General features: G+C 50.9%; 1 protein-coding gene across 4 annotated transcripts in view; it reads left to right on the forward strand.

Moving 5' to 3' along the window:
• Positions 1-942: 942 nt before the first annotated feature.
• SAMD4A (sterile alpha motif domain containing 4A) overlaps positions 943-12,504 on the forward strand; it is a 101,339-nt gene continuing 89,777 nt past the window's right edge. For 2 of the 4 annotated variants that reach the window (XM_061462604.1, XM_061462603.1), the window contains exons 1-2: positions 943-1,040; positions 1,610-2,208. In XM_061462604.1, the coding sequence (XP_061318588.1) occupies positions 2,013-2,208 (196 nt within the window). In that variant the 5' untranslated portion in view covers positions 943-1,040; positions 1,610-2,012. The remainder of the gene's footprint in view (positions 1,041-1,609; positions 2,209-12,504) is intronic. The other 2 variants (XM_061462601.1, XM_061462602.1) reach the window with 2 other exon arrangements.

The following is a 12,504-nucleotide window of genomic DNA, read 5'->3' on the forward strand; positions in this document are numbered from 1 at the left end:
GTGTGCTTGTGTTTATGTGTGTGTGCGTGTGTGCGCGTGTGTGTGTATGTGTGTGTGCGTGTGTGCGCGCGCGTGTATGTGTGTGCGTGTGTGCACGTGTGTATGTGTGTGTGTGCACGTGTGTGTATGTGTGTGTCCGTGTGTGCGCGCGTATGTGTGTGTGTGCGTGTGTGCGCGCGTGTGTATGTGTGTGTGTGTGCACGTGTGTGTGTGTGCGTGCGTATGTGTATGTGTGTGTGTGTGCGCATGTGTGCACGTGTGTATGTGTGTGTGTGTGTGCGCATGTGTGCACGTGTGTATGTGTGTATGTGTGTGTGTGCGCGTGTGTGCCCGTGTGTGTACTCGTGTGTGTGTATATGTGTGTGCGTGCGTGTGGGGGTGTGTGTGTGTATGTGTGTGTGTGCGCATGTGTGCACGTGTGTATGTGTGTGTGTGTGCGCGTGTGCGCGTGTGTGCGCGTGTGTGTACTCGTGTGTGTGTATATGTGTGTGCGTGCGTGTGGGGGTGTGTGTGTGTGTGTGTGTGTGCGCGCGTGTGGGGGTGTGTGTGTGTGTATGTGCCCCCCAACAGCGAAGGCAGCGCTGCCGTTACCCCGCGCTCCACTAGATGGTGGCTTCCTCCAGCGGGAAATCCGCCGCCGCCTGGCCCGGGGCCGACGGTAGGGGCCGGGGCTCCCCCCCGCCCTCCACCCGCTCCGCCCCGCCCCGCCCCGCCCGGCGGGTGTCCCCCCAGCACCGGAGGGGGGCTGGCTGTGCCCTACCGCGAGGGGCTCGCAGCCGGGGGCTGGGGGTGTAGGTGCGCTGGGGAACGGGAGCGCGCGGCCCCCCCGCCCCGCCCCATGACGTCACCGCTATGCAAATGAGCGGCATGTGGGGAGCGGGGGCTCTCTCGCCGCCGGGCTCAGTCTCTCGCCGCGGAGTTGCCGCCGCCGCCGCTCGCGCTCCGCGCGTCCCCTTTCCCCCTCCCCTCTCCCCGCCATGGCACGGCCCCCCCCGGAGCCGCGCCGCCCTCCCCCGCGCCCCGGGGCCCCGGCGAGCCAGGTGAGTGTCCGGGGACGGACGGGCAGGCTCGTTCCTCCGCACCCCCTCCCTTTAGCTGTGCTTTGCTGCAGTGGGGACACCCCCGGTGCTGGAGGCTTCGGAGGGGTTGTTTGTGTGCTCCCCCCAAATCGGGGTGGTGGATGCATGGGGGTTGCTTGTTCCGCTCCCCATGCGGGCCCGTGTGCGTGGGGGGGGGGGGGGGGTGTGTGTGTGCTTATCGCGGGCCGCTGGATGTGTTGCCGGGGGGGTGTTTATTCTCTTTCCTCCCTCCCCCCCCCCCCAGTGGTGCTGAATGTTTTAGGGGGGCTCCTTCCCCCCTGCCTGGGTGCTGTGGGAGGGGGGGTCCCTCTCTCCCCAGGGGTGCTGGATGCATAGGGGGTTGCTTATGCCCTGTGGGGTGTCCCCCCCCAAACTCGGCTGGGAGTGTCAGAGGTCTGTTCCGTTGAGGAGGAGGGGGGAAGGAGGCGGGGGGGGGGGGGGGGGGCTGCGGTGCCAGGGCCGAGGGCCAGCCTTCCTCCTCCCTCTCCTTCTCCTGCTGTGCCCCCCTGACGCCCCGCTCTCTGTTTCAGGTGTGAGGCCCCCGCCGCCTCTCCAGGGCAGCCCTGACCCTGCCGCTGGGGTTTTCCTAATTTTTTTTGCCTTTTTTTTTTTTTTTCCTTTTTTTTTTTTTTGGCCGCCCTCTCCCTCCTTCCCTCCCGTGTCGCCATCAGGGAATCCAGCACCGCACCGAAGCCAGAAGAGAGGGAGTAAAACCCAACCCAGGCCGAAAGCTGCGTCCAAAACAAAACCCACCCTTTTGATTGCCGAGGAGATCCGTTGGTTTTGGTGTATTTTTTCTCTTAATTTCGATTATTGTTATTTTTCAACCCTGACCCGGCGCGGAGGGGAGGAAGCGGCGTCGGGGCGGGGAGGCTCTCCCGGTTATTTATTCTGTGCCCCCGCAGAGGTGTCTCCTCCGGCCGCCGGCTCACCATGATGTTTCGAGACCAGGTCGGCGTGTTGGCCGGCTGGTTCAAGGGCTGGAACGAGTGCGAGCAGACTGTTGCGCTGCTCTCGCTGCTTAAACGCGTTAGTCGGACCCAAGCTCGCTTCCTCCAGCTCTGCCTGGAGCACTCCCTGGCAGACTGCACCGAGCTCCACATTCTCGAAGGGGAGGCCAACAACCCTGGTGAGTGTTATTTGCTGCAGCTCCTTCTCAGACGGTGCTCTCACGCAGGCAAAATTAAATACAAAACCACAGAAAACCCACCCGAGGGAAAAGGTCGGGAGCCAGGGCTCCCCAGCCTGATCGCGTTTGCAGCTTCTCTCATTACATTTTTGTTTTGCAAACGGCTGATGGCTGATTTCAGTTTGGTTTTTCACAGCAAACTACTCTGGTCTATGGCGTGGTGTAACTACGGGAGCATGAATGATTGGAGGGGTTTTTTATCTCCCCTCTCCCTCTCTTCCCCTCCCCCCCCCCCTTCCTCCTTCCATGCAGTTTCCTGTGAAATAAGTAAGTCAGGTCACGTAGAGTCTGGATTTTCTAGGCTTCTTTTGGACAACGTGGCTTGCTTTGCGTTCTGCAGCATGCAGAAGCAGTCCATCGCTACCTTAAGCGAACTGTTATTTTCTAAAGGCTTGGGCAGCTGGGTTATACCATTATTATTTAATTTTATTTTTTTTTAAGTGTAGGAATTCCTATTTCATAATTCAGATCCTGTTTGGACGCATTTTTTTCCCTGCGGCTCTGAATACCCCCCTTGTGTTTCAGTGGAGCGCTAAGAAAATGCGAGTAGCCTGCTGTGTATTACTGAACATGCAGGGTGCATTACAGAGGACGTGCGTGGCTACGAAAGTGTATTTCGGGTTTATTTATACCCCATTACAAGTGACTCAACTCCGCAGAAGTAATTGGAGTTGGAACAGGATGAAAATGGCACGAGGGGTGTGCGAATGGCGCTGCGTGCTAACGCGTTTGTTTATGGGTGTGTGTGCACTGCAAACATGTATGTTCCCAAGTGTGTGTGCGCAGATGTACGTGGGGATGCGAGTTGCTTTAGGCAGAGTTTCTGAAATGCTGAAATGAAAGTAGGGAAGGCAGAATCTGCCTTGAAGTGCATAGTTCTGTTTCCCCAACCCCTCCAAACAAAACAGCAGCAAAAGAAGGCACAGCAATTCCCCATCTCCGTTGAAAAGCATCCCTTTTGTTTAAAACCCCAGGGGGTGGGGGAGATATGCTGGGAGTTCTCACTTCTGGGGCTGTGTGTGTGGAAGCAGTGCAGGGAGCATTTTGCGACAGGGGGGAAATCTTGTGGGTTTGGAAATCTCGCGGGCTGGTGGCGGCCGGATCCTGAGCGGAGTACTGGATCCTGAACAGAGCCCCTGGTGTGGATGGGGCGGGAGGAATGCAGGGTCCTTCTCCAGCTGTTCCCTATTAGAGCTCTGAGCCGGCAGGATTTGGCAGCTGCCTTGTGCTGCCATTTGATGACAAGGTCCAGCGCAGTGCCGTGTTCCACTGAGGACAGATTTAAGTCCTTCTGCAGGAAACCAAGCTGGGGGCTGCTCCGGTGCGAAGGGATCGGGGCTGGCTACGGGGGAGCGAGGCTGGAATTGGCCGTTCCCTTATATAGCTCACAGGAATGAGAAGGAGGAATGCTGCCGAGTGTGTCTGGGCGCAATACTGCTGGTTTTATAAACAGCTGAAGGGCCAAACCTCATCCATTTGGGTGGGGAGGCCCCGGGGGGGGGGCAGGGAGGGAGCATGCTCTCTAAACTCAGCTGCTCTGGGATAGATTTGCAGCTTTCCATTGCTGGCTTTAGCACAGGGTTGCTGTGATTACTGCTGCAAGTCAGTGTGAGCAGCCCATTTCAAATTTGGTATTTTTTTATCAGTATTGTGATTTCTCATTCACGTTGTGGTTTTGGCAGTAGTCGTGTCCCCTGGTCATTAGAGGGGTGATTTACCTGCTGACTGCAGAAAAGATGAATTACGAAGGGAAACAGTGTCTTGAAGCCTTCCCAAATACAAAGTCATGTATGGCTGCCTGCGCGGTGGCATTCACTCCGTATAAGCCAGGGTGGAAACCAAGGGTTGGGCTCTTTCCATCTCCACTCATCCGAGCAATCCCTGCTTGCCCCTGTAATCCCACTGACCTTACTTGGCACAAGGATTTCTCCTGCAAGCAAAGTTCGGCACCCAGCCTCCCGCCTTTCCCTTAATGCATTTGCAGAGCTGCCTGCACTTCACCTGATGTTTCTTCCAAAACCGAGCTGTTCCTTCAGGGCGTTTGTAACTCTGATAGCAAAACCTGGGTCTGTTGGGTTGTTCTTTTTCACCAGACACGCCTCTGTATGGCTTTCCCATGAGATGGACATACCTATGCATCCTGCAGAGAAGGACGTACTTTTCTGAGCTGGGCAGTTCTCCTTGCAGTGGAGGGAAACATAGCTGAGATTTGCAACCAAGAACTCTTAGAAAAACTGCTTTGTCTCCAGTGTTAACACTTCCTTCTTGTTAAAACCACCTGTATTTCTCAAATCGCTCCTGTTTGGCACTCATTTTGCAGCCTGGCATTTTTTGCTTGCCTGGCAGTGGAATCGCACCAGGTTGTTCTGAAAAGCAGAGGCATAATCTAACCTTGTGTTACTCTTCACTGTTTTTATCCTGTTGTTTGCGTAACTGATTTGGGCTTGATTCCCTCCCAGGCTGGGGGCTGAGGTGGCTTGTGTTACATTTTCCTGCAGTTTGCTGGCTTGGAAATGGTGGCTCCCTGCTTGAAGGTACCCCACCAGCGTCCTTGTAGATGCTGGGGATGCAGCAGTGATGGTGTGTGAAGGACTGTGGGGTGACAGCATTGTGCAGCCTAAATGGGATGTAGGAGCTGGCTGTAAGACATGAGGGTCTTCACCTTCAGTGGAGGAATGGGTGAAATGTTCTGTCCGGCAAGGGGTGTCACTGTGATTTAATTACCACCAGTCTGAATGCAACGTGCTGGTCTGATTTGCTGGAGGAAGTGTCCAGATTGACTTAACAGTGGGTTAGGCGAGTTGTTTTATATGTGAAGCACCTGGTGCTTGCCCCAACAAGGTTGGGCCTTTGGGAAGACTTGAATGTATCACAAGTTTGCAGCCATTAGAAGGAGGGAGCAGCCCTACTGTGTTCCTTGGTGGATGGGCACCATCCTTGGCAGTATCATTACCAACAAATGGGGTCAAGAGGGGCCTCAAAAGGAGCATGAAATCCCCACTAGCTAGTGGAGCTGGGCTCATGAGCTGTTAGGTGTGTGTGGACCAGGCATGGAGGAAAAACTCTGAACAAAGGTGCCCAGCTAGTTCTTGCCTGGTAGACTCCACATGAAAGGTCTGCTGTATGGCAGATGAGGTGGGGAATACATCAAGGAAAAAAAAATAACTCTTTTTAGCAGTTAATTGACATGGAGAAGCAAGTATATTTATTTTGAAAGAGTTCCATCTAATTTTTTTCCAACTGGGATGTTATTTTTGATAATGATAGCCCTCCTAGTTAGCATTGAAAACCCAGTGTGGTTCTGCTGTGAACCGTCAGAAAGCCCTGAGGACCCTCCTGCTTCTGTGGTACTTTGGGTACCTGCTCAAGCATGGAGGGGTGGATATAACCACATTGCCCTCCACAGGTGAGAGGCATCTTGCAGAAATCTACATTGGTGTCTCAGAGCACACTGGAGATTTGGTGACTACACATAGGGTGTGGGGCTGTGCAGATGACTGCGAGACCACCTGCAGTCTGTAGTGCACTTAAAGGTGTTGCTTGATTATAAAGGTAAAATAGAAGTGAGAAGCAACCATGGGAGGAAATCTGTATATGTTGTTTCATCAGCTGAGGTGTACGGCTTGTAGTTATTCTGTGGGGCGGCTATGAGTAGCCTCGCAGAGCTTTAGTGGTTTAGCTGGTGAAGAATGTGGGTTGCTGCTAATTCAGTTTGAGCACAAATGGCTTGGCCTGCCATGGATGGAGAAGAATATTGAAACCATATTATCCCTGCACAGAAATAGAAGTTTCAGGTATTACATAGTGCTATTTAAAAGCCTGCTATAACTTCCTTCCTTCCTTCCAGCCTGGCCTTGCTGGGCAGCTTCGGTCCCAGCTGCTTGGAGCCGTCAGGACGTGGCGACCTTCTCCAAGCCACCACTAAAGGTCAGGCAGGAGCGCCCCGGGGTGGGAGCAGAACCTGTGCTGCTCCTGTGCTGCTGGCTGGGGCTGAGGCACCAAGAGGCACCAGGCATGGCCACCCCGCAGGGTACAGACCCCATGAGGAGATGTGGGGTCCATAAGCTGTGGTCCATAGGCTCTTGGCGTTGAGTGCAGGATGTGCTTCTGATTTCACCTGCTTGGGCATCCCCTCTCTGATGGCCAGAGGTATGACTGGAGATGTTTTTCTGGAGTAGTCCCACATCCAGACCCACCAGTCCTGGCGTGGGAGCTGCCATGGCTTCCTCACTCCTGTGGTCTCTGCTGGCTGACAGAGATGCCTGAAGTCTCCTGTGGGTCCTCTGGGCATCCAGATACCCACCTGCACTGATAATAGCAGAGTGACAGCTTTAAGCTCCTGGTCTTGAAGCTTTCTTTGCCCTGTGCACAGGACATTAACCACTTCACATGTTAAGGCTAAAATCTTTATTTTGTTTCAGCAGGCTGTCAAGTTTCACAATGAGAACATCAAAATGACCTAGGTTTCCTGTCCTGGGAAGGACTGGCCGGAGGAAGAGACAAGGGTTATAGAGAGCTGTAATGTTTTTAATTAGACCAAGTGATACAGCTGGAAAAATGGCCAAGCACAAAGGTGCGCCAGCTCAAAGGAGGGCTTGTGTAGTTGTGGTTTCTTCTTTTTTTTTTTTTCCCAACTGTACCAGCTGGTCTGTTAAAAGGTATTACATGTTTCTCACTTCTTGTATCCTTGGGTCGTTGTGGCTCCAAGCCTTACGACTGTGGATGCCACCCTGGTTGCAGATAGTCTCTCAGCTCATTGGGAGGCTGCTACCCCTTCACCGTGCAGTGCCCCCCACTGATGGAAAAGTCATCCCAGTGCCCAGTTTGAAAGTGGTTCCCATTTTTTTCTTTGTTTTCCTTGGCTTGCTGGTGCATTGCAGTGCTGAGCTGTAGCATAAGTGCCCCTGGGCTGTGCAAGAGCTGGGCTATCCCGTGGCAGGGACCGGAGGAATGAGTAGGCATACTAGGAGGAGGATGGTGGGATTAGGAGCTAATCCATCTGCTCAGTGAGAGCAATAGGAAGTTCTGAGTGCAAAGTTGGATGTTGGTATCATGTGGTCCCTTTCCACACTTGTCCCTGTCTGAACAGGGGTGTGAGCAGCCCTCCCAGCTCTGCACATTAAAAATCATGAGCTGGGACTCTTAAATGAAGAGATAGGCTGAACTGTTGGACACTGGTTTCTTCTAATTTGCATGTGTTTGCTTGAGCTGCTGCCATGCATCTTGCCCAGGTTTTGTTTGCAAACTTGAGGGCTAAAAGCTATCTGTGCTGTGCTCTTTGGAGGGCAGCAAGGGGACGGATGTAGCGGTACAGAGCAGTGTTAGCCAGGGGCTTTGAGCAAGGCTACACACTCAGTATTACCTTGCAATCCAAAGATAGTTTTGTTTTTAAAGATGCTTTTCAGAGTAGCTGTGGGAAGCACTGCAGGCCAGTGTTTGGCTCTCACTTGCCCTGGCTGGAGGCAGGCCTATGGCGCAGCGTGAAGAAGGCTCCCCTTCACTCTCGCCCTGCTGCTGGAAACCTAGATGAGACGCCTCTGGGCTTGTGTTTAACTCTTCTGTATCTTCTCCTGTTTGCTTAGAAATGCCTTCCCTCACGGTTCCTGGCATGCGTCCCTCGCAGTCGGAGGAGGAGGGAGAAGCTCTCCGTGGCTCGCTCCCAAAGCACCAGCAGTACGAACAGTGAGGTCTCTCCCATGGGGCAGAGCTAAAAGGGCTGGGTCATGAGGTGGCTGGTGTGCCTCTTCCCAAAGGGCAGAGCTTGCTGGGGGAAACTGTTTTTAGGTAGCAGGGCTTAAAATGGGATGGAGGGAGGAAAAGGTTAACTAATGAGAGCAGTGTGGTTTGCTGCCTGGAGCATCGTATGGTGGAAACAGGTCTGCCCATGGGTGGGCTGCTTTCTCCTAGAGAGTTTTGCATGCTTTGTAGTGTCCTTTTAACCATTTTGTCATACAATGCAGGGCTCAGCAAGGGGCCCGATGCCAGGGTTAATTTCCCCACTGACTACAGTTGGGAAAAATCCCACTGGTGTCCATATAAAAGATGCAGAGATCACTTGATGCATCATCAGACCTGAGCAGAAGTTCTCTGCCTGGATCAGCTTGTCCCCACAGCAGTGAGTGTAGGGAGGTTGTATGTGAAGGGGGGGAACCACATGGGGCATTGTTGCCAATGTGTGGCAGTCATCAACCTGCCAAGGTACAGATTGATGGGAGAGGTCAACATTAGTTTTAGATCAGGAGCTGAATAAGAACCAACTGTAGAGCATCAGGTAAAATAATCTAGTTTGTAGTTACATTTGCTTCAAATGGAATTAATTGGATGAAGGGGGAAAGTGCTCTGCTCGCAGCTTTGGCTATTGCCAGTGCATGATCATCTGCACAGTTATTTCCTTTGGTGTGCTGGACCTCGGCATCTGAACGAAGCTGCATGCCTGACTTGCCACTTAGATTTTACGTGTTTGCATTTGGGTCGCTTGCTTTTAAAACAGTTGATGCTATGGTCAGCCAAAATTTCCTTGAAGCAGTTGCTGAAGGTTTCTGTGGACTAGATCAGCCACCCATCTTCTACAGTTTCTTGAGCTTTGGCCTTTCTTTTTCTTTCCATTAAAAAACACCTTTGCTTTCATGGGCCACAAATTAAATAACTTTTTACCAAGCTGGGAGTTATGTTTGTGGTCAGTGTAACTGAAATAGTAATTAGTGTGAACACTTGCTTTATTTTAAGATGTATTCGTCAGTGCTTTAGATCTCCAGCTTCGTGCTTGTGTCTAATGTTACTGCAGATAACTGTTTGGAGAAAGGGCACCCCTTGCACTACTGCTGCATCCAAACCCCAGGGGTCATTGCTGACAGCTCCTCAAGATTGGGTTGATCAGACGGAAGAGCTGATGTATTACAGTGGCTGCTGGGCTGTGTTTTGGGCTTACCACCTGATCGCTCCAGTCTTCTCACCACTTCTTGCATGGTGCCAAGTGAGTGTCGGAGACCATGGCAAAGCATAAGTCATCATGTCATAAGTCATCAGCCCTTTCTGTCTGCAGAAATGCAGGAGTGGGCCTTGACACCAAGGATTTCAGCTGGGATGAGCCATTATATGAACTGTGTGCATGTGCCCTTTGTGTTTTCTTTCTATTTTCACTGAACAAACAAGGCCATTGCTATTTTACTAACTCTTGGTTATGCAGGAGCTGTTAAGCCTCTAAAAGAGGCTGCAAGCCCTCATACAGAGGAAGCATGGGTTTGCATGCTAGCCCTTTTTCTCTTAAAAAATGGTGTGCCTATCTTTGCAGTCCTCTGGTCCTAAGAAGGAGACCCAGAGATTTTCCGAGGTCACTGCTGAGTGTGAGTTTGGCAATGGCAAACAGCGAAACCGGTGGCTTTCCATCTTGGCCCCTGTAGTCACAAATAAAGTGGAGCGAGCAGATCCATTCCTGACTTTCCACCTGTGCACTGCTTCCTCTTCTGCAGCAGATGTGTTAAATGGAAGGTCAGGATCTCATCAAAACAAGGTTGGGATTGTTTCCCTGTTGGAGAAGGTGATGCTGGCTTTTCTTTGGAAGGGATTTTATGGGCAGAGGGAGTTGCATTTTTGGCACATGGGGATTCCAAGCTGGGTTTCTTTTCTCAGAGCAGAGAGCTGAGGTTGGTTTCACCCACTATGTGATGGCTGTGCAATTCAGTCTGCTCTGATTCTGAGTAAAGAGCAGAAAATGAGCTTGATCGGTGTGGGAGGACCAGTTCTGGAGGCAGTAACTCCATTTGCTTTGTATACAGTAGGTGTAACCTGTGTGTGGACAGGGCTTGGGCTTTTGCTAGCCTTTCTGTGCAGGAGACAAGCCCGTCTGTCTAAGCAGGAGGAGATGCAAGCGAAGGATTTATCAGCATTGATGCGTGATTCACAGCTTGCACTTTGTGTGTTTGCATGCAGTGGCTCCATGGCATGGTATGGTTGTATCAAAGATTTTGGTGAAGGTGTCAGAGTTATAGCATGTTTTTTATGATCTGGCTGTATGCTTGCAGAGCTGTGTAGCACCTTCTTCAGAGCTCTTGTTTGGCATAACCAAAGGCTCTGCTTGCTGCTGAAGTCTGTAGACTTCTTATCTTCGAGTGGAAAACAGGGTGATAACCATGGTTTTTTTTCTACTGTTAATAGTAGCTGTTGCCCTTTTCAGAGCTCTAATGCAGAAAACTTTCTTCTAATATATAAAAATAAGCCATGGGGCAGAAAGACTTTCTCCTGTTCGCAGTACCATGCTTCAAGAAACTCATGGTTGGTTTTGTGTTGCGAGTGTGGGACTTTCTGTTATGGGAGATACAGATGGATGGTGCTGGTGTTTCTGTTGCATCAAGGACTGAGCCAGCTTGTGCCACAGTCCCAGCAAGTCTTCCCTTACGCTTGCAGGAGCTGGACATGGCCCAGTGCATTGAGCTATCATGACTGAAGATACTATTTTACCTAAAGTAACGTTAATATTGTGAGTGTCATCTGCAGGATTCAGCAGCTTTGCTCTGCTCTTTGCTTTTGAGCAAGGCAACCCTGCAGTGGAAGCACAGGGCACTTTAAAAAGCTTTTTCTCTGTTACTGATCCTTGCAAGTAATTAGTTCCAGATTTCTCTTTTCCTTTTCTTGCTCTCTTTTCTTTCTTTTGCTAGAACTTACTTCAGACAAGCCACAAACCTGCCTTACTTTTAACTACTTATTTCTCCTGCTCTTTTCCGACACTTTTGCCTGGTGAGGGTATGGGCATGAGCTTTAATTGTTGTTATAATTCAGTGGGTGAATAAAACAGCGTTTGACCAGGTTTAGCTTGAAATGCTTTAAAACTCTTTCCATTCCACTGTATTTTTCTTGTTATCTGTGTTTTCAAAAAAAACCCCACCCTTGAACCTCACAGTTCAGTTCTTATTTCTCAAGTGCTCAGGTTTTTCCCATTGTCCCCTTCCTTCTGCCCTCTGTCTGTAGTGGGAAGTGAAGAAGGAAGAAAATCAGGAGACAAATGTAGAGGAAAAAACCCTCAACTTTTGTTGTGGAGAAACTTGGCTGATCTGACATTTGCAAGCAGAACATAGTGTTTCTGCAGTAGCTGTGGTCTATACTCGCACATTTCCCTGGTTTTCATAGTTTTCCTGTTGGGATAGTCCCTTTGTTTCTCATGCAGCATACCTCAGTGTGATTTTTCTGCCTTTTTCCCCTGTCTGTTCCCCGGTGTGTTCAAATTGCTCAGCGGCTCAGCTTGGTTCTGGTAGCTTGTATTTCTTTTAAATCTTACAGTTCCAAAGTGGATTACTAAAAAAAAACAAAACACAACCAACAAAGTCCTCAGGCTGTTTCCCTCCAGATAATGCGAACGTAGATGAAACGTAGAGTTAAAACTACCTGAGTGACCTTTTGAGATGAGAATTGTTACCGACTCATGGAATTATGTTAAGCTGATAAGAATTCTTTTAAAAAGAGGAGAGGGTTAAAAACCAAACCCTTCAGTAACCCTAACAACTTACTCAGGAACGCAGAGGCAGCACACAGCTCCTTCCTGATGCTGGTGCTGGGGTCTCAAGGATGGCCCCATGGGGATCCCATCCACCAGCCAGCTCCTCAGGGGGTTCCTGGGAAGCCTCTCTGGAGCTGCCGGTTGGCGCTGTGAGGAGCGATGCCTGAGGTTATTTGGCTGTTCCTCTTGCTGTCAGCCCTCTGATTTTTATCATCTGTAGGGATTTTTAGCCAGACAGTTGTGCTGGGGCTCAGTGCTGTGCTGGTGAGTCTGGTGCTTTGGGTTTGGGTGTGGTGGGAGGGATGGGTTCAAGGGGTGGAGGTGCTGGGCACAGGAAGGGTGCTTTTGGGAGTGAAACAAGGATGCTTTTGATCAACCTTATTTAAGAAATGAGGAACAGGACAAAGAAGGCCCTTCCTCACCATTTCTGTGATGGCACAGCACAGCCCTTGCAGCTCTGTGGGGAGCTGGGTCCCATCTCTGTGCCCTGGCAGAAGTGCCAGCTTCTGTTTCAGGTTATAACAGAGTCAGGAGTCTGATGTGAATATATGTATGCTTAAAGTCTTCCTTTGCCCAGCTGGGCCCTCCTTGGTGTGTTTGCACATGCTGTTCCTGGGATGCTGTCAAAGTAAAGCAAAATTCACGCTTTTGCCATGGACTTGGTTACCTTCTGTTACCAGAGGTTGCTACTTAGAGCTGAAGAAAATTAAATGTGAGCAATCAGTGTGGTTTTTTTAATTGCTACA

This window comes from Pezoporus flaviventris, unplaced genomic scaffold (genome assembly GCF_033815535.1).
Source record: "Pezoporus flaviventris isolate CSIRO_AGI_PZ_B2104156 unplaced genomic scaffold, CSIRO_AGI_Pfla_v1 ptg000035l, whole genome shotgun sequence".
Taxonomy (NCBI): Eukaryota; Metazoa; Chordata; class Aves; order Psittaciformes; family Psittacidae; genus Pezoporus; species Pezoporus flaviventris.